Source organism: Alosa sapidissima, chromosome 20 (genome assembly GCF_018492685.1).
Source record: "Alosa sapidissima isolate fAloSap1 chromosome 20, fAloSap1.pri, whole genome shotgun sequence".
NCBI classification, from domain to species: Eukaryota; Metazoa; Chordata; class Actinopteri; order Clupeiformes; family Clupeidae; genus Alosa; species Alosa sapidissima.
This window is the reverse complement of record NC_055976.1, coordinates 23,957,844-23,981,562: the sequence shown is the minus strand read 5'-3', so window position 1 is coordinate 23,981,562 and position 23,719 is coordinate 23,957,844. Positions and strand designations below refer to the sequence as shown.

At 42.6% G+C, this 23,719-nt stretch overlaps 1 protein-coding gene across 4 annotated transcripts; it reads right to left on the bottom strand.

The window, feature by feature from the left end:
• Nucleotides 1-710: 710 nt before the first annotated feature.
• Nucleotides 711-22,942, bottom strand: lonrf1 (LON peptidase N-terminal domain and ring finger 1). Of its 4 annotated transcripts, XM_042073934.1 has the most exons (13): nt 22,051-22,942; nt 18,092-18,210; nt 17,233-17,355; nt 14,127-14,303; nt 12,405-12,534; nt 11,768-11,843; nt 9,223-9,337; nt 8,446-8,567; nt 6,540-6,698; nt 4,802-4,964; nt 4,326-4,475; nt 4,018-4,172; nt 711-3,870 (listed from the first exon to the last, which is right to left on the bottom strand). In XM_042073934.1, exons 1-12 carry the CDS (start codon nt 22,346-22,348, stop codon nt 4,023-4,025), a joined length of 1,782 nt encoding a protein of 593 aa, XP_041929868.1. In that variant the 5' UTR covers nt 22,349-22,942; the 3' UTR covers nt 711-3,870; nt 4,018-4,022. The 4 variants fall into 4 exon arrangements, with proteins under 4 accessions (XP_041929868.1, XP_041929867.1, XP_041929870.1 ...); XM_042073933.1 differs by having other exon boundaries at nt 711-4,172; XM_042073936.1 differs by lacking the exon at nt 22,051-22,942 and adding an exon at nt 21,585-21,606 and having other exon boundaries at nt 711-4,172.
• Nucleotides 22,943-23,719: the final 777 nt, after the last annotated feature.

Here is a 23,719-nt window from a genome sequence, read left to right as displayed (position 1 = left end):
ATCTTAAATCTTCTTAACGCAATGTTCTGCTTTAGAAAGATGACTGCACTACAATTAAGAACTTTGATTAGAGAGAAGTATGTGTTTCTTTTAATCTATTTTCATTTATTTATAGCACTATATTAATTGAGCAATGTCATTGTGTGAAATTTCAGAGGATTACGATTAGCTATGCTTAAATGCTGATTGGGACATAGGGTAAAGTAAAACATACCCATAGACTACATCTAAACAGCCCGAGAATATGTCTTTCGAACCACAATTCACAAAAGCCTAAATCAGTATCTGAAGCAGGCTACGCAAATCTTCAGAAACTTATTAAGGACATCATGACACGTGGACAGAAGAAGTCACTCCTGCTTTATGGCTCCCGTGGTCTCCGTCAGACGATGAATGATGGCGTGAGAGGGCGATTTTATTTATTTATACTTATTTCACCTCTGTAGTCGGCCACAGATGGATTTATTAGATGATGGATTTATTAGATGAATGAATCATTGTCTACGGATCTGCTGTGAATAAACTGATGCTGCCATCTAGTGGGCAGTCGATGTATTAAATGTCTTGATCCAATAAAGCCCTGAAGAGAACTTAACCAGATCAATGAAGCCCATGTCTAGAAATTTGTTTTACTTTGTTCATCACCAAGTGATGTTCTACTGACTGAGGAGACAAAAGTTGGAGCATGAAATCAAGAGACTCACTTTTACTAATGTTTTCAAAAGTTTTATTTGTTAAATTGATAATATCATTCAGGACATTTAGTCCCGAGTTGGCTTTTGCCACTTCCCCCAAGTAATACAATGCAATTGGTACAAGTATACTTTAGTACTGGGACAATTCCATAATCATAAAACAGTGTGTCCATATGAAAGGTCTGATTATTTCCATATAATTCACACTTCACACAGGCCATGGGGAGTGAAATCTGCTGGATCCATAATCAACCCCAATCAGATGTGTAGAGCATAATGCAGCAAATTCCTAATAACTTCTGTTGTATGGCAATAGTATTGAATCTTGATCTTAGATAATAAATAATCTGTCTACTTAAAAACTATGGCAAAGGTTATCTGTTGGTCTGGCAATATTTCTCAGCATGGGAGGACGTGTCTCCGCAATCAATTCAAGCACACACAATGATGTCACAATGATGGCTTTTTATCTACTCTGTACATAGCAGGGATAAGGTTATTTTACATTGAGTTTTCTCTGGCTATCCTGGGATATTTTCCTTAACAATGTGGACCTGTGTGTGACTCTCACAATGCCGTGTGTCCTACAGTGAGGTGTGTCAACATGAAGGACAAGGACTCACTGAAATGTTGAAGTTTCCACGAGATAGATCTGTCTCTGCCACCTCACCAGGGATCTTAACAGTATGGACCACAAACGTTTAAGCAATCGATCAGCTCTCCTCAAACAACAATAAACAAACAACAACAGAGAGCAGGAAATGGGCCATGCTAGAGAGGTCCAAAAAACACAAAACAACGGCGGTCCACACGTGAAATAGCTCAGAAATATAACTAGGCAGCCCAGCTATGGGGTCAGTCGCAGCCATAGCCGATTCACAGCAAGACACAGAAGCTTCTAGAGAAGGCAGCCCTATGACGGTCAGCTATTGGCCTGTTGTGTCATTTCTCTGTCTCTGTGGGATTCACTTGCACTTGGATCTAAAGAGGATCATTTGTGTGTTTTTTTTCCCTCCCTTAAAATCAATCCCTTTTGGCACGACAGCCCTGAGGTAGCTGTTTGTGGGGACTTACTTGGGCTCTCCCAACGCACCTACAGAGAAGATGCATGTGTGCATATCAATGCATGGATACATCATGCATCTACTGTATATGAAGGACTGCATTGAATATATATGTTTCTTTACAAAAAGAAAAAAAAAACATCAGTATACCCCATGCATACATCCCATATTTATTTTAAATCAGAAATATCTCCATATTTCTAGATCTACAAGAGGGGCTGTGTGCATACTTGCTCACACATTCTAAAAGTAAAGTAAAGGGAGAATTGTATGTAAATATGTATGTACGTATTTGTGTGTGCGTGTGTGTGTGTGTATGTGTGTGTGTGTGTGTGTGTGTGTGTGTGTTTTTCTGATCTGGAGTCCTAGTGAAAGTTCTTTGGGATAGTGGGGCAGTCTTGACAGTGCTGACCCCAAACACTGTCCAGGCCACATGAAACCCTTTCATGGAGGAATTTCATTGTGCGTAACAGGGTTTTAAAAAAAATCCTCCAAGTCAGCCCCTCCTCCCATTATCATAAAGAAGCTCCAACAGACGTATGTACACAGACAAAAACACCCAGATTTGGCTAAAAAGCTCTGTGCCAGCCTGTTAAGGACTAGAGCACTACAAAAAAACAAAACAGGGTATGAAACTTCAGGCAATGGCTTTTTAACCTATTCGTGACTTACATCCCGACTGAAAGCACTACACAGAAAATATGTCTTAATAGCACAATGATAATAATTACAGTAAACAAAGTTTAGCAGGACCAGCTTGTTTTCACCCAGTTTCAAGCCGTTGCTCATTTAAGTCGATGACAAATCATCAATGCTGCTCAGACATTCCCTGGAATGTGGCACAAAATCGAGAGAAAAAAAATTCTGACAAAACATGTAAGCCAAACCAAAAAAAATCAGCCAGCCCTTTACACGGGTAGGAGAGATCTGAGATGTCTGTCTCTTGTCGTCTCAGCATTCCGGCATCATAGAGCACTGAAGCCATTTGAAACGCACCTCTGTAAGTGCTTCCGTGGATCTCAAATCAAAGGACTGCGTGATTCGAGCCAATAATACAGGTAAAGGCACTGACACACGTAGCGGTCAACTCTCCCTGCTCTCGCCCCCAGCTCTCCCAGTGAGGGAAACCGCAAGGGACAGCTGCCAACACACCTCTGGACTGTTATACTGTCCTTTGTGTCCTCTGGAATTATAAGTTAGAAGTATCGCCACTGATCGCGTTGACAAAACGATTTTGAAAAGCGCCTCTTCAAAAAGGTAGATGGCAGTCACTGCCCCATCACATGCCTCTACAGCTGCTGGCAGTAACGTTAGTTCCCTAACACAAATCACCTAAACGGTCAAACAGGGGATGGAGAACCAGCGGCAGCCTTCCTTCATATGTTCACGAACACAAGCGATTCAAAGAAAAAGAAGAAGAAAGAGCTGTGCGTTTAGACAAGCGATGATGAATACCATTGCTGCATTCCACACAACTTCAGAGTTGTCTGGAATGCAGCATATCCTTCTCAAAACTCTATTATGGTAATTCCATTATGACATCATGACTACTGATGGGCTACCGTTCCCATCTCCATGCCCCTCTCCCCTAAGCTGTTTCTCCTTCTGCATTAATGCACTGCAAAGCCACAATCTGCACTCAGTTGGCAGAAAGGTTAATGTCGTCCGACACGGCTCCTGATGCAACAGGTAACCCAGGAAAGACTACGAGTGATGGGGTTTGTCTGGGAAAAAGTGTTAATCTCTTCAAACGTTATTCAAGTATGACGAAGCAAACTCTGCGTAAACAACCACACCATGCTAGCAATGCCACTGAGCCTAAAGCTCTTCATCCGAGTGGGTCACTCACGTTTGGCAAATGTGTTGTGCACAAATGATACTGCGGAAATGCATGTGCGTTACTTCAACAGAAACTCGTTTGTCTCAATGGGTAGAACAAAATACATATATATAGTAATGAAATAGTAACTTTGTTTCCCAAAGTTTCCCCAACATTTTTTTTTAAAAAAAGGCATTGCCCATGGCTTTAAGGGCTGCTAAATTAAATTCAGACTTACAGCACATTTGCTGAAGTCCAGCAATGTGTGTGTGTGTGTGTGTGTGTGTGTGTGTGCAGTGTGTCTTGCTATGGGAGAAGTATTCCAGCATTAGTCAAAAGTGCCCTGACCAGTCTTTTTGAGTGTGTTTATCTCTGTATGTGTGTGTGTGTGTGTGTGTGTGTGTGTGTGTGTGCGTGCGTGCGTGCGTGTGTGTGTGTGCGCGTCTAGCTCTGAGAGAAGTATTCCAACATGAGGCGCAGGTGTCCGAGCCGGTCCTTGAGGGAGGTGAGGGATAGCACGGTGGTCTGGTAGCTTGGGTCCAGCTGCAGCACGGACAGCAACCACCAGCACCATGCAGGGCCATTACTGGATGCCTAGAGAGAGAGAGAGAGAGAGAAAGAAAGAGTGATTATTTACATAAGACAGAAGAAGAAGTAAGTGTTTGTGTGTACGTGTATGTGTATGTGTGTATGTATGTATGTGTGTGTGTGTGTGTGTGTGTGTGTGTGTGTGTACATGAGTCTTACCTGGATGTTGTCCTCTTTGTCAGGCATGGCCCCGAAGCGTCTGCATATCTGATCCCGGATGTGGACGCCCAGGCGCTGGTACCACTCCCTCGTCTGCTGGTACACGCTCTCATGCAACCGCTCAAGCATGTCCAGCTCCGCACCCTCCACCTGTTTACACACACACACATACACGCACGCACACACACACGCATGCGCACACACACACGCATGCGCACACAGGCACACACACACACACACACACACGCACACACACACGCATGCATGCATGCATGCACACACACACACACGCACGCACGCACGCACGCACGGGCACACAGGCACACACACACGCATACACAGGCACACGGGCACACACACACAATGTTATTATATATGGCCATAAACATGCACAGTGTCCAACATATAGTACGTGTACCAAAACACAGATAGATGAACAGAATGTTCCCAGACAGACACATTATGTGCACACGCACCTTGCGGTCCTCCAGGTACTCCACATCAGCGGTGTGGTATCCATCTCTTTGACTGCGCCTCAGGACGTGGAAGCGGTTGCCTCCCATTGTGTCCACGAAGGATCGCCCATCCGGAAGCAGGTCCATCTCTAAGATATCCAGCATGCAGCCGTAGTCTGAAAACCTGCGCGCACACACAAACACACACACACACACCAGAAATCAGTCGCCCAAATCAACACCAGTGCAGATACCTTAGGAGAGCTCCTAGCTGAACTTTCATTGCTGCATAATTTCTAAGATGACCGTAAGAAGTAGTCATTTTAATCAGGTAGAATCATGCCATCTCACATGAGATATACCAATGCATTTAATCAGACTATATATAAAAATATATAACCTGATTTCCTTGAATGCATTATGATTATGAAGTGAGATGACATAATTCTACATCATCAAAATGAAGTAGTTATTATTCATAGAGTTCAAGTTTCTGAAAAGGATCTCTTCAAAGCTGCGATATAGCCCCATTTTATTTCAGAGTGGTGTCTGTGCATCTGTCTATGGCTCTAGGACCTGGTGATGGTGTTTATCTGTCTATGGCTCTAGGACCTGGTGATGGTGTTTATCTGTCTATGGCTCCAGGGCCTGGTGGTGGTGTTTTGGTGATGGTGTTTATCTGTCTATGGCTCCAGGGCCTGGTGGTGGTGTTTTGGTGGTGTCTGTGCATCTGTCTATGGCTCTAGGGCAGGGGTGGGCAAACTTTTTGGCTCGAGGGCCACATTGGGTTTTGAAAACTGGCCGGCGGGCCGCACAACAATCCCCCCCCCCACGACACACACATAAAAAAATACATTTTTTTATAGCCTATAATTTAGTATGAAACATATTTGTTTTAAAATATGAATTGCTTAAAAATGCTGCTAATTTTATGCTGTTTAACAAATGTATAAACTGTGCACTGTCGCTTTAAGACAGTCGCTTTAATTCACGTTTATTTCTCAATGATCTTCTGCCTGCTCCGCTATGGCTAGTGCTGTACCTACGGCTGGGCCCTCTCACAGTTTTTAAATGGTCAGTTGTGGGAACTACTGTTGCCTTCATGATTTCCTTTTAAAACTTTCTTATAGGAAGGAGATATCAATTATGAACAATGACAAGCCAGCTGGAACCTGTGGCTCTCTCTCCCTCTCGTGAGTGCAGACGCGTTCCCAATTAAATGGATCGCATAATGTTCATGTTAGATCTGCTGCAAAGGAGATAACTAAGAGTTAACTTAGTTTAACATGATGTTATCTCTATTTAACATGATGTTTTGACATTGACATAATGTTCTCTAAGGAGAGTGAAAAGCAGTTTGCAGTAAAGCTAACCAACGTCGTCTCTATCGCAGGAAAAAAATAGTGAGCAGCCTGATAACCAAATGAAATGCTCGGCGGGCCGGATGAAAGTGCTTGGCGGACCGGATCCGGCCCGCGGGCCGCAGTTTGCCCACCCCTGCTCTAGGGCCTGGATATGGTGTTTATCTGTCTATGGCTCCAGGGCCTGGTGATGGTGTTTTGGTGATGGTGTTTATCTGTCTATGGCTCCAGGGCCTGGTGATGGTGTTTTGGTGATGGTGTTTATCTGTCTATGGCTCCAGGGCCTGGGGGTGGTGTTTTGGTGATGGTGTTTTGGTGGTGGTGTTTTGGGGGTGGTGTTTTGGTGGGGTGGTGTTTTGGGGGTGGTGTTTTGGTGGGGTACTCTGACTCCTCCGTACCCTTTGCCAGGCTCATAGCAGCACATGCCAAACTTCTTGGTGCCCGTCTCCATGCAGCGGCGCATCATGAGGCGGTAGCGTGGCTCAAAGATGTGCAGCGGGCATGGAATGCCCGGGTATGCCACCGTGCACACGAAGATGGGGATATCGGTGGTCAAGCTGAAGGCAAAACACAGGCACAGCAAAAACATTGATATGTTAGATGGAGAAAATACGTCTTGTGTAGCACAAGCATAGGCATGAATGCTAACAACTTTCTACTCAGCCATCATTCAGTCTGTCATCTGCACCTCAATCACTGTCTGGTTTGAGCCAGCCACCAAACGGAACAGGGCCAGACTGCAACGGACAATTAGGGCTACAGAGAAGATCATTGGAGCTGACCTGCCGTCCACCCAGGACCTGTACCGGTCCAGGGTTAGGAAAAGGGCAGCAAAAATCTCTACAGATCCCTCACATCCTGGTCACAAACTATTCAACCTCCTTCCCTCTGGTAGGCGATACAGGGCACTGTTCACCAAAACCAGCTGACACAAAGACAGCTTCTTCCCCCAAGCAGTCACTCTGTTGAACACTCAGTAACAGCCTCCACCCTTACACTGAAAAAAGTCAATCAACACTGTTCTGCTCATCTACCTCATGTGTACTTCAACCTCACAGTTACAGCAGCCAGCAGCCAGACCAATGGATACCTTGTCTTAGCTGAATTACTGAAGCTAAGCAGGTGTGGGCCTGGTTAGTACTTGGATGGGAGACCTTGGGTGGCCAGTAGGTAGCACTCTTCCCTCTGGCCAAAAAAAAAAAAGATCGATCCCAATGCCCCAGTGCCGTGACGGGGACACTGTAATGTAGGAGATGCCGTCCTTCGGATGAGACGTTAAACCGAGGTCCTGACTCACTGTGGTCATTAAAGATCCCATGGCACTTATCGCAAAGAGTAGGGGGCTCCCCGGTGTCCTGGCTAAATTCCCAACCTGGCTCATTCAATCTGGCCCCCTAATCATCCTCCACTGTAATTGGCTCATTCACTCCCTCACTCTCCACCTCAAGCTGGTGTGTGGTGAGCGTTCTGGCGCATAATGGCTGCCGTGCATCACCCAGGTGGGTGCTACACATTGGTGGTGGTTACTAGTGAGATCCCCCCATCCATGTGATGTGCTTTGAGTATCGAGAAAAGCGCTATATAAATGTAATGTGTTGTTGTTGTTATTAATACATTATCATTGCACTGAACTGCCTTGCACAGTTGCACTATACAATATTTATATTTAATCTTAAAAACTCAGTCTATACTGATATTGCACTATTCCCACCCTCTTTTCAACTGTATATTGCATCTTGCCTGTGTCTGTTGAGGTGTCCACGACTTGGCAACCTTGACAGAGACATTGCATTAGCCTATACCACCCAGAGTGTCTATTTATTCATTAGCAAATGTACATACTGTATTTATTCTCATACATAGACATATTCTATTGCCCTTCATTCTCATACATAGCCATGTTCTACTGCCCTTCATTCTATTCTTACTGTTCTGTTTTTATTCTTTTTACTCCTTTATGTTTTTGTATCCTTATATGTTAAGTTGTACTTTGAGAGCAAAGATAGAACCGGAGTCAAAGTCCTTGTTTGTTTACGCAAACCTGGCCAATAAAGCTGATTCTGATTCTGATTCTGATTCTTTTAGTAGGCTACGTCTATCTTGCAACAAAAATTACAGTGTGTGCTGACAGTGTTCTAAGCAGTGTGACTTGTTTTTCTCAGTTTGAAAAGATGAAAGTCTGAGATATAAAAATGACTGCTGATTGTGGATTAATATGATTAAATGATTAAATGATTAAATGAATAAATGACTATCATCGTCGTCTTCTCCTCGAGTGGAGCCAGTCACAGCACCACGACTCACTTGGAGAGCTCGGCCATCTCGGTCTCGTGCACCTGCTTGCGCTCTGCCAGCTGTGAGGGGAAGAGGCGGCTCATGACGTCCTGCAGTAGTACCGTGGGGTTGTACTTCCTGTTCTTCAGATACTACAGGAAGACACACACACACACACACACACAGGAAGAAGAGAGGGGTTATTTATGCAACTCTCTTGACATTCATATGGGGACAAAAGATTAGGAGCAGTATTAATTTAAAAACATGTGGCATGGGAGTTCATTTCCTGCAATCATATGTGTTATTGTTATGAATATTTTCTCAACTAACATTAGCTTTGGGAGTGCAGCTGCATAGACTATGTCAATTTGGTCAACCAAAATCTTCAAAAGAGCTAACTTTTACAAGGGCTATTCCTTTAAAAAAAAGCTCTAAAGACAAAAATACCATTACACTACCAAACAGAAGTGCAATTATGAAATGGAGAGATAAGATGTTCCTCTTTATTCACTTTAATCACAGACATTAGCTAACGTTAAATTGCCATGCGCAACAAACTACACTCATCAGGGGTTTTAATTTGAGTTTGAGACTCCTGCTGTAGGTGCTTCTTCACCACAAGACAACTGATATACAGCTGATAACTTTCCCTTTACTCAAGCTTCATCTCCATATTTGGTCTGTTTAAGGACACTGCATTGTGCAATGCTTTCAGAGTTACTGTACCCTACAACCAAACCAAAGCTCATTTTCATCACATTGTCTCCACAATGGTGGAAGTTCCATTTTGCAAACCAGAAGTACCTCCTGTAGTGGCTGCTTGCAGAGGGGGCATCGCAGGTTGTGGTCTAGGCTTCTTTCAATGCAGTTCTTGCAAAACGTGTGCCCACAAGGCGTGGTCACTGGCTCATAGAACAGTCTTTGGGAACAGAACACAGGAGCGTTGAGACGGCATACATAGCTGTGTTAGCACAACAAAACACTATACAATACAGCTCATGTTCTTGCAGTAGTATGCATCATGACAAAAAATAATCTGTTCTACAACACTATGAACTTTCATAGACACTAGTTTGTCTCTTTCTTTTTCTCTCTGTCTCTCTCTCTCTCTCTCGCACTCTCTCTCTCTCACACACGCACACGTGCACAAACACAAATATATAAATATTAACCCTTAGAACCCTAAGCTGTTTTTAGGGCATTTTCACTACCTTTATTCATAAGGATTTATTCTGGTCATTGTAAGTGCCACACACACATATTATATATTGTTTTTTTCATCATTTCATGTATTAGTACTAGCATTGATTTTATTTCGATTTTTAAAGAATTAAATATAAAAAGCGTGTATCTCACCACAGCAAGCTCATAGCTCTACATGCATGTCATGTCTGTGTAGGGCAGACTGTCCTGAATCTGGCAATATAATTGCCATGTTGGAGGGATACTCCGGGGCTGAGCAATGTACAGAAATATGTGGTGTGGGATTTACGGAAATACAGTGATGGCCAAAAGTATTGGCACCCATGCTAAAGTTGACTGAAAAGAGGAATATAAAATCATCTTTTGGAAATTGATCTTAATGCCTTAAGTAAAAAATGAGGAAATATCTAACCTTTAAGGACACCAATTTTCTTAGTGAATGAATAATGTATCATAAATAAATAAATAAATGTTCTTCCTTAAAATACAGGGGTCATAAGTATTCCCACCCCTATGTTAAATTCCCATAGAGACAGGCAGATTTTTATTTTTAAAGGCCAGTTATTTCATGGATCCAGAATACTGTTATTTCAGTTAGCCTATTAGCTGGTTTGATTTGCATTGAGCTCAATGAGCATCAAACCAGCTAATAGGCTAACTGAAATAACACCCATGCCAATCTCTAGGTATGGTGAAGGGTATGTGATGATGTGGGGCTATTTTAATTCCAAAGGCCAAGGTAACTGTATCAGGATGCACAGTATTCTGGATCCATGAAATAACTGGCCTTTAAAAATAAAAATCTGCCTGTCTCTATGGGAATTTAACATAGGGGTGGGAATACTTATGACCCCTGTATTTTAAGGAAGAACATTTATTTATTTATGATACATTATTCATTCACTAACAAAATTGATGTCCTTAAAGGTTAGATATTTCCTCATTTTTCACTTAAGGCATTAAGATCAATTTCCAAAAGATGATTTTATATTCCTCTTTTCAGTCAACTTTAGCATGGGTGCCAATACTTTTGGCCATCACTGTAAATGCCATTTTTTATTTAGTGATGAAAAATGACCTTTCTGCGCTCCATATCTGTGACACGAACTGATCTGACCTGACTTGATCAGAGTTTGCGTGTTAGCCTGCGTGTGCCTATGGTGTATGCACTCATAATGATTCTCAACTTTTTACTGCATTGCCATGAACAAAATAAAGGCAAAAAAGGTGTTTCTTTGTTGAACAAATTGGGATGCAATGTGAGCCTTGAATTGGATGCCATGCAGGAATTTGCTAGGATCTCAAAACCGGATTATGACCATGCTTTGCCATAGAGAAACACACGATAGCGCTGGATTATAAACATGCTTTGCCACAAAAACAGACAAAAACGTGGGGTAAGTCCAGCTATATGAAGTTATTATTTTGCTGTCACTTCGTCTGTTTTATAACCCAGAAGGATGTACTTGGTATCAAATGATAGCTCTGAGTCTCCCCTTTCATCTGACATGCGTGGCATATCTATCCCATCACGGGTCCGCGAGTAATTCAAACGAGAGTAATGGGCGTGCAGCGTTGGTTTGTGTACATGATGTTATTATTTTGCAGTCACTTCGTCTGTTTTTATAAGCCAGAAGGATTGATATACATGGTATGGATAGCCCTGGGTCTCCTCTTTCATCTGATATGCTTGCCATATCTATGCAATCACGGGTTCGCGAGTAATTCAAACGAGAGTAATGGGTGCGCAGGTGAACGCAGAGAAGTATAGACTGTAAATATGATGCAATTTGATTTCATTTCATGATTTTTTTTTAATTTTCATACTTGATCGTACATATCATACGTATCGTGTAGGCTCGTTGGAAAGCCCCACTTCTGCTCTGTCACGCAATAAAGGTTTCATCTCGCTGCGACGAACAGTTCCGGAGCAATGTAACAGAGAAGAAAGGGTGTGTTTTTTGACGCACTTTGCATCAATTGGGTTCTAAAGGTTAACTGACACACAGTCAGACACACACACACACACACACACACACACACACTAAAGGGGGCTGCTAAAGGGCGGTGAGTTAGTGAATGTGGCATGGACAGTGGGATCAAATGACCGGGGTGTCCAGGCCCGGGCGAGCCAGCTGGCGCTCACCTGATGCAGAGCGGACACTCAAAGTCAGAGACAGTCAGGACGCCGAGGGTCGATTCCCTGTCCGCGCCGCAGTAGGCTGCAGGACACAGGAGAAGTGGATAAGACACCGTCTCAACGAGACCCACAACGACAATCAGTTTTGCAAACAAGGACTTCCAGGATGTTTTTTTTAATGCGGCTGTTTCTGATAAACATTTCACCATAACTAATTATGTGTTTCTTATGAGTACAAAGAGCTCAAAGAACATAAATGATCCACTCCCCAAACCTGAGAGAATTACATGTTAAAGCCTGCTGCTGTTATGAATGCATTTCGAGGTAGTTATGAAATCAATCCAGATGCACTTTCAGAGGTTTCAAAAGTTCAAAGGTTTCAGAAAAAATTATGCCATTCATCTTCTTAAAGCAAAACAATGTTCACAATGTTGTTCAGTCTTACAAGAAGAAGCTTGCGGTCTCTTACATGCAAATTAAATTATTATTATCCTTAATCTTATAAAGGTAGTCATATCTAAACCAGTAGCATCCATTCTTTCCCAGACCACTATGACTTCGCCACGTTGATGATTTGTGACGTTTACGATTCTGCCACGTGTGCTGTGATTACGGCCTCCAGGGTTGACCGTCGGCTCCTCACCTCTGTGGTCCCTCTCGCCCTTCCTCATCGTAGGCTCCTCTTCCTCCTCGGCGGTGGGGAGGAGGGACACGGCTTGGCACAGACTCAGGCAGCACTCGGTGCTGGAGCCCAGCTTGGCTTTGGCAGCCATCTGGAACACACCAGAGAGCAGCATGAGTGGAAGGAGTCACTTTACATTCCCACTGCCAATCTCTACCCAAGCTAGAGAGAGTCAGCTAGCAGCACTGAATAACAGACCAAAAATTCACACACAAACAGCTTTTGAAATGATCAAAAGTAAACATACTAAGCAGGTTTCAATAGAAAAGAACATTATCAGCAGATAAACTCACTCCTCCCCCCTCCCCTAACTCTCCTCAAAATATTATGCTATTTACTAGGTCAAGCATGGAAAAACTCTTCACAGCATCAAATTGAGTATGTCCAATGAAGATCTTATGGCAGACAGTGTGCGCCATTTTTAGTTGTTATGATATTTCATATTCACTGAGTAACTATAAAATGTTATCATTTTGTTATAATAAGTCTGCAAGAGGTTATCTTATCAAGTAAATGTTGCCTTAAGAGTAACTAATAACTAGATTTACCGCAAAGCAGTACAAAATATGACCGCCGCTCAGTCCTGCACATTCTCTCTGCAAAAAAAATCGTGCTTGTCAATTTGTCTCCATCAGCTGCTCAGTCCCCTACTCTTGCAACTTTTGTGTGTGTGAGTGTGTGCAGGTGTGCCGGGAATCGTTGACACACAATTACTGAAGGAAAAAAAATACGGAAGAAAAAAAACTCTGACTAAACCTATATGACCGCCACTTCAGAAGAGCAATGATCATAATAACACAATAACAGTGTAATAACAGAGATTATAACTTGCCATCAATAGTTCTGTAAGCATGCAGCCCTGGCCTTGACTTGTTTACAGCATGTTTATGTGAGTTCAACTAGAGTGTGCATGCTTCCCTCACTGCTTTAGGTAAGTGATAAACAGACGGCTAAGATGGCCCTTAACCAAACAAAACTTTGATTCCTACGCGTGGTTAAGCTAGCCTGACCACCTTGCTGCAGTTCAAAAGTTGACACTTGAATGTTCACTCAAGCTGTTGTCTACTGAGGCTGTTATACCATATTTGAACAAAGGGGTGAAGTTGTCACACTTTCCACTGGCTTTCTATGTTGATGGGTAAAAAGAATAATGGTAAAACAATGTGTATTGACTACACCCATGGATTAACCAGTGTCCAACAGCCCAATGAACTCCCATGTATTCCCTGTGTATTATCATAATAACTGAGTGGAATTTTGCAGTCAGTGAATAAACCTTAGTTAAAAAGTGGGAAAAGACAGTAACATAACCCACCCCTATGTATTCACTTCAAAGGTAACATAACGGCGCCATAATATGCTGCTATCAGTTGCCATGAAGATTAGTGTGGTGTGAAATAACAATGGAGTCATGGATGGCACCATTGCTTACTTATTTAAAGCTTTATCTCACAACGGCAGATCATTTGCATGTGGCCTAATCTGCTACAGCATCGGAGCTTCCTGATGAGGACAGCCATGTATCCCATGAGAACAGATGGCGTCCGTCATAACATGTTAAAGATGTTATAGAGCTTAAATTGCAGAAGGCCCATGTAAAGCATCACCCCACACATGTAACACTGGCATGCCAGCAGGGTTTTATAATGTATGAGTGGGGAGTGGGGGGTATGGGGGTCTTACCTTGCCAGAGTTGCCCCTTTCTTTTGCCCCATCCTCTGGGGGGCACCTCACCCCTTTCTTCCCATGGGGGGTGCCCTGGGAGCTGCTGATGGGACAGTCCTCCCGCAGGAAGTCAGACACCACCTGCAGAATCCGAGGCACCTCCTCAGGCACAGACATGCCTTCAGCCTCCAAGATCTACACACACACACAAACAGTTTGAGGGAGAACAAATGTGAAAATGAAACAAAAGAATGTGTTAAAACCACATCACGGTTGAACTATGTCTGACTGTCTGGTTTGTTCCCATCAGAGACATCATTTTAGTTACAGTAACCTGTCTGAATCGAAAGAGCAACTCATGAGATATATGAGACCATGGATGAGTTAAAGCAAATTAAACTTGCTGGCCTATTAAATCTGCCACTGTTCAAAAATGTTTTTAGCTTTGTAGTGGCTTTGTGAAGTTCAAAGTATAGGCCAGCTTACTAGAAGGGTTGGTTTGCTTGTCCATCAAAAACTAGTCATTTTATGGGTAGTTCCTGTCCCACTCTGGCAATGCAAACTATTTTGCATCCCTTCTCATCAGGGGTAAGCTAGATATCCCATCTGTAACCCCAGACTACGCCCTTCATGCCCAGATGAACAAGATGGAGAGGGTGGCCCGCTTTGTCCTGTCCCTAGCTAGTGGCCACAGGGCAGTACTCCTGACCACTGAGCATGGGATCTCTCTGGCACTGCTTCTGAGTGGCCATTTTATCTCAAGGAGGATTTTTTTACCCACTATTGTTCTAACTGGACTATCACACTTAAGATTAAATGAGGCACTTTAAAACCACAAAAATTGTGAAATGGTGAAATGAAAAACTAGCCATAGCACATACTCCTACCACCAGCCAGCACAAACAAACCATTTTGTCAGCGTTTCTGGCCCGCCAGGTATCCATGATATGTGACTGCAAAGTATGAATACCACTGCTTGGTTGAATTTCCCATTGTCATGCGTTCTTTAGAATGTGGACTGTTCATTTTTTATTTAAGGGGCTAATGGAGGAGTTTTGGGATCTTTAGTCAAAATAGACTTGACCCTCCCTTCGCCAGCAATACATTTTTCTATGACCCTCCAACATGATTGGGAAAAGAGGCTATTTTCAGGTGCTGCTGCGCCCATGGTACGTTTGCAACGTTCTTTGATTATTATGCCGGAATGAGAGTATAGTTCCATGTCAAATCAGCCTTGAAAATCGCAACATTTCATTTTCCATGAGTCTTATTACACTTTATAGCTTGAGAAGTTTTCAATAGGAAAATTACCGAAAATCTTAGTCACTTTTAAGCGTGATGCTAGCGGGCGAGATGCTAATGGACCTCTCCAGAATAAGTCCCGCCTCCGTAACTTCCGTATCCATCCAACTTCCGGTCGTCAAATGTCTATAGGAAATAACATGGCGTTTCGAAAGATCGTACCTGTCAAACTCTGTAGGTGACAAAGTAGAAAAAGCTGGTGGGCCGATTGGCCTACACACTCTGCCATCTAGTTTCCACTGGATTTTTTGATTGTCAGTGCCGTTTAAGTAGTAAACGATTATTAATGCTAACCGGGAGCTAGTTCCGATGTACGCTGGCGGAGGAGGGCGTTAGATTTTGCTCACAACCAGTCACAACCTAACGTGATGGTCATTTTTACGTGTGATTCATGCGTGGTTTCAGTGGTCTATAAATGTAAATCGTTTGCAAGGTTCAGCCTCTTTTCAACATGACTTAACTTTTGTTTGACTGTGCGAGTTTGTTGGCTGTTATTGAGATATTTGAAAAAGAAAGAAATTGCCAACGAAGACACTACAGACGAGATGAGATTTTTTTTCACGAATAACAGATAATGATAAGCAGACTAGGAATCAGAGGCTGAATCGTATTGAGTCGATAGCTTTATTTTGCATGACCTTGATCAGATCAGAACGTTTTCAGAATATATTAACAACCTATCAAACATGATGATTTCACGCAGGGTTAGTGCCACCTCCGTAGACAGGCTTTGGTGTCACGAAACTCTGTTTCGGTGAAGACAAACTATGAAACATTGCCGTTGCTATGCAACCTTGACTGGGGGAGTCGCGGCGTCTGAAGCGTGCGTTAGCTTAGTGCTTCTTACTGATATATTTCTACTTTAACGGCAACGACAATCAAAAAACCCAGTGGAAACTAGATGGCAGAAGTGTGTAGGCCAATCGGCCCACCATTTTTTTCTACTTCGCCACCTACAGATCTTTTACCGGTATGATATTTCGAAACGCCATGTTATTTCCCATAGACATTCGACGCCCGGAAATTGGATGGATGCGGAAGTTACGGAGGCGGGACTTATTCCGGAGAGGTCTATGATCTAATCCGATTCAATGTTCTATGCTAGGCTGGAGCTAAAAGTGGTATCGCCAGACTCAGAGAACGGTTGGATGAACTGGAAAAAGGTAAAACTCAATTGTTTAACTCAAGGGGAGGTGGAAAATGAGCATATTTCCCCAAATGGTGACATATCCCTTTAAGGTTCATCAGAATCCTGGGATATGCCCGCTTGACAACAGGAGAGATGGAACTAACGACTGGCCTTTTGCCATAGCAACCATCAATTTAGAACTAGTAACAGCAGTTTGTTCTGCAAGTTGAGAAATTAGTTGATATGTGGTGGAAAGAAGTAGTTCTACAAACGAGACAGTTTTTGAGATTAAAATGTGTAAATTATAACAGCAAATGAACAAAACGCAAGTGGCAGCAGTGGTATAAGCGGGATAATGGAGTCCACGACATTTGGTCCACAGAAAGAAATGCACTTACAAGGTGTAACGGCCCTCCGCTGGCGCGCTTGAATGTGCATTTCTTTCTGTGAACCGAACGCTGTGTCGTCCATTATCCCTTGCTTACATGAAAGTTATAAAATGTGATTACATGACTGGAAACAAACAACCTTATTTCATCTTTTTCATGACACGTTAATAACACCTAACACCTTAATAACAACATAACCTTGTCTCACACACACGCGCACACACACACACACACACACAATTGTGCAGTGCAACAGCTATAGGCACACACCTAGGCTGATTGACATGACACCAAGGCACCTCACCTTCTTGATGTGGGTCTTGGCCGGGGCAAAATCAGCCTGCTGTTTCAGGCAGTGGTAGAACTGGATCAAGGCCTCTGTCTGCCGGCCCATCTCCATCAACACGTTCCCTTTACGAAAGAAGCCCTGCACATCACAACACAAGGAGAGAGAGTGTGAGAGAGATTGTGTGTGTGTGTGTCTGTCTGTCTGTCTGTGTGTCTGTCTGTGTGTCTGTGTGTCTGTCTGTCTGTCTGTCTGTCTGTCTGTGTGTCTGTGTGTCTGTGTGTCTGTCTATCTAGAGGAAGATGAAAAACATAACCCTGTAGACATAATTTCTTGTTAAGCACCTCATGTAAATAAGGAATCATCTCAAGGCCATGCCAAAGGGAAATGTTACAAAACTCTAATTCCATGTCAGACAGCCAGAGAGATATTCCAGCCAAATGCCCAACAGGCAAAAGTAAACAAATAAAGGCATCATTATATCAACATCACAAACACATAGCGTGAAAAAACTGACTAAAGCCTGTGTTGTAACAGGCAGTTCTTGAATATGAGCTAGAGCTACATACCACTGTAGCTCTCCAACAAAACCACCTGTTCAAACATTAATCATATAAGGAGATTTCTAAGTATAGGAGCATGTCAACATGGATTAACTAACAGGTAAACATGCTTGACCTCTTTTGAATTCACATCCTGCTAGTAACGCATAATGTGCGACTCAAGAAACTCTCAATCTGTGTGCTATATATAGAATGTTTACTGGAATGAAATCCTTATCCTACATTCCTGCATTCATGATGGACACATCATGTGACTGCATTTGCATTTGACATCAGGACAGGTGAACTTTGAGCAAATCTGGTCAGTAACTTACCTCAGTCCAGTTTGGACGGAAAGTGCAGAGTTCGTCAAGGTCTCGCAGAGCATCGGAGAAGCGTTGCAGACCCATGTTGGCTTCAGCCCGCCATACTTTCAGACTTACATCATCAGGGGCTAGAGTGAGAAAGAGAGAGAGAAAGAAAGAAAGAAACAAACAAACAAACAAACAAACAAACAAAGAGAGTGAGAGAGGAGGGGAAAAAGATGAGCTAGAGTTGCCTAGTCGACTGAAGGATACTTACTCATTTTTCAAAGGGCCATGTTCTAAATCTTGCAATCAGTACAAAAAGGCAAGATCAATAGCCATTCTTTTTACCAGCACTGTCACCTTCTCCATCCTGTTCCCAGTTATCTAAACAAAAGACGCTCTCCTTATGAGCTGTTTGGTAACAGCAGCTAAGCCATGGCCTGCATGTAAACATCCCATAAGTAAAGACTAGAGAGCCAGGTGCAAAACACAAGGTCACATGTGTAAATGCAGGGCTCCCAACTTCAGACATTGACCTCATTTGACCTGATTCTGTTTTAATACTGTCACATCACTATCACCTGCCATTTTCTGAGATTTCTGTAGACTTCTACAGCCGATGTATGCAAACACATGCCATCACAAGAAAATGATGGAAACCAGGAAGAGAGTAGTTTCTTGATGACAGGGTGCCTGAACTGATTTGCTCCAATGACTCTCAGATGTCATAATAAACAGACTTGTGGGGACACTATAAACCAAACTATATATGACAAGACTTAAAAGTCACCCTAGGACACAACAACAAGATAGCTTGGCATGTTGTGAGGGAAAAAACCATGGAGTGCTCTCTGAAACAAAACATTCTGAGAAAAACTACATGGAGGCTGAGCAGTGCGGCATCCACAAAGGTGTCACTACAAGTTCTGCAGAACCATAATCACACACAATGAGTGTGACAGCAGTTTGAATTGCATAATAAAAAATACACCCAAATATTTCACCAACATTAATGATTTGACACACTAAGAAAAACATGACAGGGCTCCTAACCACACCCTTATAAACAAAGAATTCTCTTCATGGGATGTGTAGTCACACAGGTTGAGTGACTGTTTAAACACACACACACACACACACACACCTATGGGTCATTCCACGTCAATTCAACCAGGGCCCACGCACTTAGGTCTCAAAAAATTCTGAAAAAATTACCAGGTGTACCTATGTTACCCAGGAGACACACTGTAAAATTACTCTTATGTAAGATCAATACTTTCCAAGATACAGACAGTTTTACAGGGGGAGGGGGGTGTCGATTTTGTTCGGCCTCTTTTTTTGTCAAAGTTCACAAGCCCACAGCGCAAGAACTAAACCATGTAGGAGGCTCAATTTTTGCATGCTGGTACATAAATAGGAATAGTATGTATCAAAATCGTCACGTTTGGTCTGGATAATCCTGCATGGCCATAGCTGTCCCTCAAAGTTGATACAAATTTTATTGGAGTTTTTGGCAGGGCTCTGTTTAAGCCTTCAGAAGACATATTTGTACTCAACATAGGCTCTTGATTTATTTTCCTTATTGAGATAAGTAGAAACACTCTCACAAAAAACAATGAACAGAAAATAAATTCCTTCAGGGTCTGAACAGCAGACTTTACAAGTCTAAAAAATAATTTTGGTTCTCATTTTCAGAGCACCCAAACACCTTGTGGGAATATACAAAGATTTTGTTTATATTTTTTTCTTTATTCTCCATGATCTTTTCTTTTTTAAACACCAATTTGAGTTGTCTTATGCAAATCTTTCTTTTTCACTTTCCACCCTGAACATGGGCAAAATGCACCATTGACATCAATATGTTTTGTATAGAGCTACCACAGGTTACTCTATACAACCACAGGTGGCAGTGTGGTGACTCTATAAAACATATTGATGTCAATGGGGCATTTTGCCCATGTTCAGGGTGGAAAATAAAAAATAAAGATTTGCATAAGACAAGTCAAATTGGTGTTTTCAAAAAGAAGGGATCATGGAGAATAAAGAAAAACATATTTAAAAAATCTTTGTATATTCCCACAAGATGTTTGGGTGCTCTGAAAATGATAACCAAAATGATTTTTCAGATTTGTGAGGTCTGCTGTTCAGACCCTGAAGGGATTTGTTTTCTGTTCATTGCTTTTTGTGAGAGTGTTTCTACTTATCTCAGTAAGGAAAATAAATCAAGAGCCTATGTTGAGTACAAATATGTCTTCTGAAGGCTTAAACAGAGCCCAGCCAAAAACTCCAATAAAATTTGTATCAACTTTGAGGGACAGCTATGGCCATGCAGGATTATCCAGACCAAACGTGACGATTTTGCTACATACTATTCCTATTTATGTACCAGCATGCAAAAATTGAGCCTCCTACATGGTTTAGTTCTTGCGCTGTGGGCTTGTGAACTTTGACAAAAAAAAGAGGCCGAACAAAATCGACACCCCCCTCCCCCTGTAAAACTGTCTGTATCTTGGAAAGTATTGATCTTACATAAGAGTAATTTTACAGTGTGTCTCCTGGGTAACATAGGTACACCTGGTAATTTTTTCAGAATTTTTTGAGACCTAAGTGCGTGGGCCCTGGTTGAACTGACGTGGAATGACCCCTATATATAAGGGGTGGCTCCAAACAGTGCAACGTTAGTAAGCGTGAAAAAATGTATTTCATAACCTGTGTAAGACAATACCTCCCCTCCCCTGATCTAAATGCCACAACATTACCTGACCACCAGTTCCACTCTCTCTCAGTATCTCAAACATGTCACCAGCGCAGCAACAGCAGGGTCGTTGGAGAAGGCGGCACATGGGCTGTGATCCACCTCTCTAAAGGTCTCTAGGGCAAGCATCAACCGTGTATCACTAACACTGCACTGGCTTCAGAGTGAGGGCATCTATGCCATGGATCACTATAAATATGAGACAAGGAACCCCTGTACAGTAGGCTACACCATGGTAGAGATTGGCTATTGGATAGACCCTTTGGGGAAGATGGAAAATAGTGTCCCCCCTCAATACACAAAATACATTTAGTGTCCATTCAATATCTTAACACCTTAATTCATTCAAGATCAATAAAGTAGGATTATAGACTGATTGTTTATAGATTGTAGACATAACTGCAGATTGAGGCTACTCACTTATTCACGAAAGATTATCTCCAGATTTGCAAATGGAAAAGGCATAAAGGAAAAGGAGATCACAAGTGGTAGCCTAGTCATTTAGGGCCAATTGGTTCAGGGACTTTAGATGCTAAGGCTATGACAAAGCCAACCAGTCATGAGTGATTCATCCAAGAAGTTTTATGTCAGGTGTTACACAAACCTCAGAGCCAATAGCACCATTGTCCCCAGGCATGCTTATTACAAAACAGCCTGGTCAACAAGACAGCCAAACAAATCTAGCCTGATAACTATATTGTGTGACCCCCCAACCACTTAGAGCCTTATGCATTTGCATGCTTGTTATGTCAGAATAATACACACCTTTTAAGTTTCCCCCATTTGACACACTTTGTCCAACTATTGTTTCTAACAACACTACTCGGGACAGTAGCAGCACAAGGTGAGGTCAGTGCAAACGTGACATCAGGACTCTTTTCAGGAAGTGGCGCATGGGGATATGATGACTCTACGGAAAGTTCAAACAACCACGAAGAGGAGGTATGCATAACACTGACCTCTTCTTCTTTGTCAGTAACGAGACGGTAGGCTAAGAGCAGCTGATAACAACAGGGAGATGACACTGAGCCAGATTTGAACATTAGCATACAGTGGCTTGGGTTGGACCAATGGTGCAGCTGGGGGTTAACGTGTGCATGCTGTTACATTGCATAATTTAGTTTTGTAAGCCTAGGCCGACAGTATAGGCTACAGCTGAGACAACTAGGGAGGTTGTGTAAGTAGTTCCCCTCCCCCCCTTTCCCTGTCTGTTATGCACTGAATCCCTTACCTAGTTCTATTCCCTCATCCGCAATCCGCAACGCTACTGTGAATTCGCTCGTTTTGAGCTTCTCCTGAATGTGGCACTTCATTTTCGTCTCTTCCGGGCAGCACTTCTCGATTATGCCTATAAGCAGCACGTTGTTCTTGATGTTTTTTGCGTCTCTTTGTTTAAATCTCTCCTTGCATGCGGGGCATCTTGGCGGCAGGTAGCTCCCCATGCATCGCCGGCAGAACGAGTGACCGCAACTCATTGTCACAGGTTCGCACATTAGAAACAGGCAAATAGGGCATTCCAGCAGATCCATTGCGAACTTTCTGATACAGTCAATTGTACGAGTAGAAGTTGAATCAAGATCTCCCTTTCACTGGCATCTATTAGGCTACTCCTGTGGCCTTTCGCTCCCTCTACAGGTTTCGCTTACAAGTTAAGTAATCAAGGTTATGATGACAGACAGTGCGACAAATTTGCGATCAAATCTAGGTTACCAATCCGACATCGCTATGGTGTTACAAGGAACGGTCAGCTATTTCTTTATCAGCCAAAATCCAATGTCACCGATGCGCTGCAGTTGTTTCCAAAGTCGTTCAACAAGATTCCCACTTGCGTAGAATTTTGGTTTCACCAACAGTAGGCCTAATGTTAATGTTGACAATATCCTTTGTCAATCATAACTTAGTCTGTGTTCGGAAAGTGACGTCTTCCCTCTACCAGCATGCTGAATACAGGCTTTTCTCTTCAGTCCAAAGGCTACTGTCCACGCCTTGCGTAGGCCTACCGAACTGCACTCCATCAACACTTAAATTAAATATTTGGAGTAAAGAACGGGTGTTAAAATATTACCGTCTACTGACTATAGGCTACTCACTGCCCAGCACACAGCAGTCTACAGCTGATAATGTCTGGCGCTATTACGTTACATAAATAAAGATCACATGGTACAGCTGCTGGCCTTTCTATTGGTCAGCCACACTTGTTGTGAAACAGTCCCATTCGCGTTTCGTAACACCAAATTTCAATTCCAATCAATATTTTACCGAAGGTTCTCGTGCAAGTTGTCACCAGTCCTGTTCTGTAAGTGGACACGCCATATTACCCTGTGACTGAAACAATGCAGTATCTTCTGGTGCGTTGTTTTCACCTTGATCTAAATCAGACCATACATATGCATAGCCTATGTATAGCCTACTTATAAGTAATTCTGCGACTGAAACTCCAACAAAGTCCGCAAAATGCTGCGGCAATGCAAATTTCGGAAGTACGGAGAAATGCGCATGTATCTAATGTAAGCTAACAGGAGAAATATGCATGCAGGAAATCATGGTTGTGCAATAGGATATTGTCAGATGCATTTTCCTGAAGCGTTTAAAAAAAACCACACTAGGTTGCTGTATTCAAAACGTGGCTAGTTGATTTAAGATAACCCAGAGGAAGCTGTAAACCCTGCCTTCAATATAGCCTACAAACTAAACCAAGCCAAACTGCTCTTTTATTAGGAGGTTTACCACTTCCTCTGGGTTAACTTACCCGACCTGACAATTAACCACCTACTTGGAACGCTCCCCTGATCTCCACACATTCTGTATGGTCCAACTTCCTTCTTGAGCAAGATGCCTAATTATGTGGCATAACTAGGCTATGTCGTTTCAAATAGTTCTTGGACATTATAGAGGGTAGA

Bases quoted from the DNA above. Each gene is read 5' to 3' on its own strand.
- lonrf1 (XM_042073933.1), bottom strand. From the start codon at position 22,348: ATGGATCTGCTGGAATGCCCTATTTGCCTGTTTCTAATGTGCGAACCT. The intron at 17,356-18,091 runs GTAAGTTACTGA...TGTGATGTGCAG, and splicing joins TCCGTCCAAACTGGACTGAG to GGCTTCTTTCGTAAAGGGAA. The intron at 9,338-11,767 runs GTGAGCGCCAGC...CTGTTCCCAAAG, and splicing joins GAGTGTCCGCTCTGCATCAG to ACTGTTCTATGAGCCAGTGA.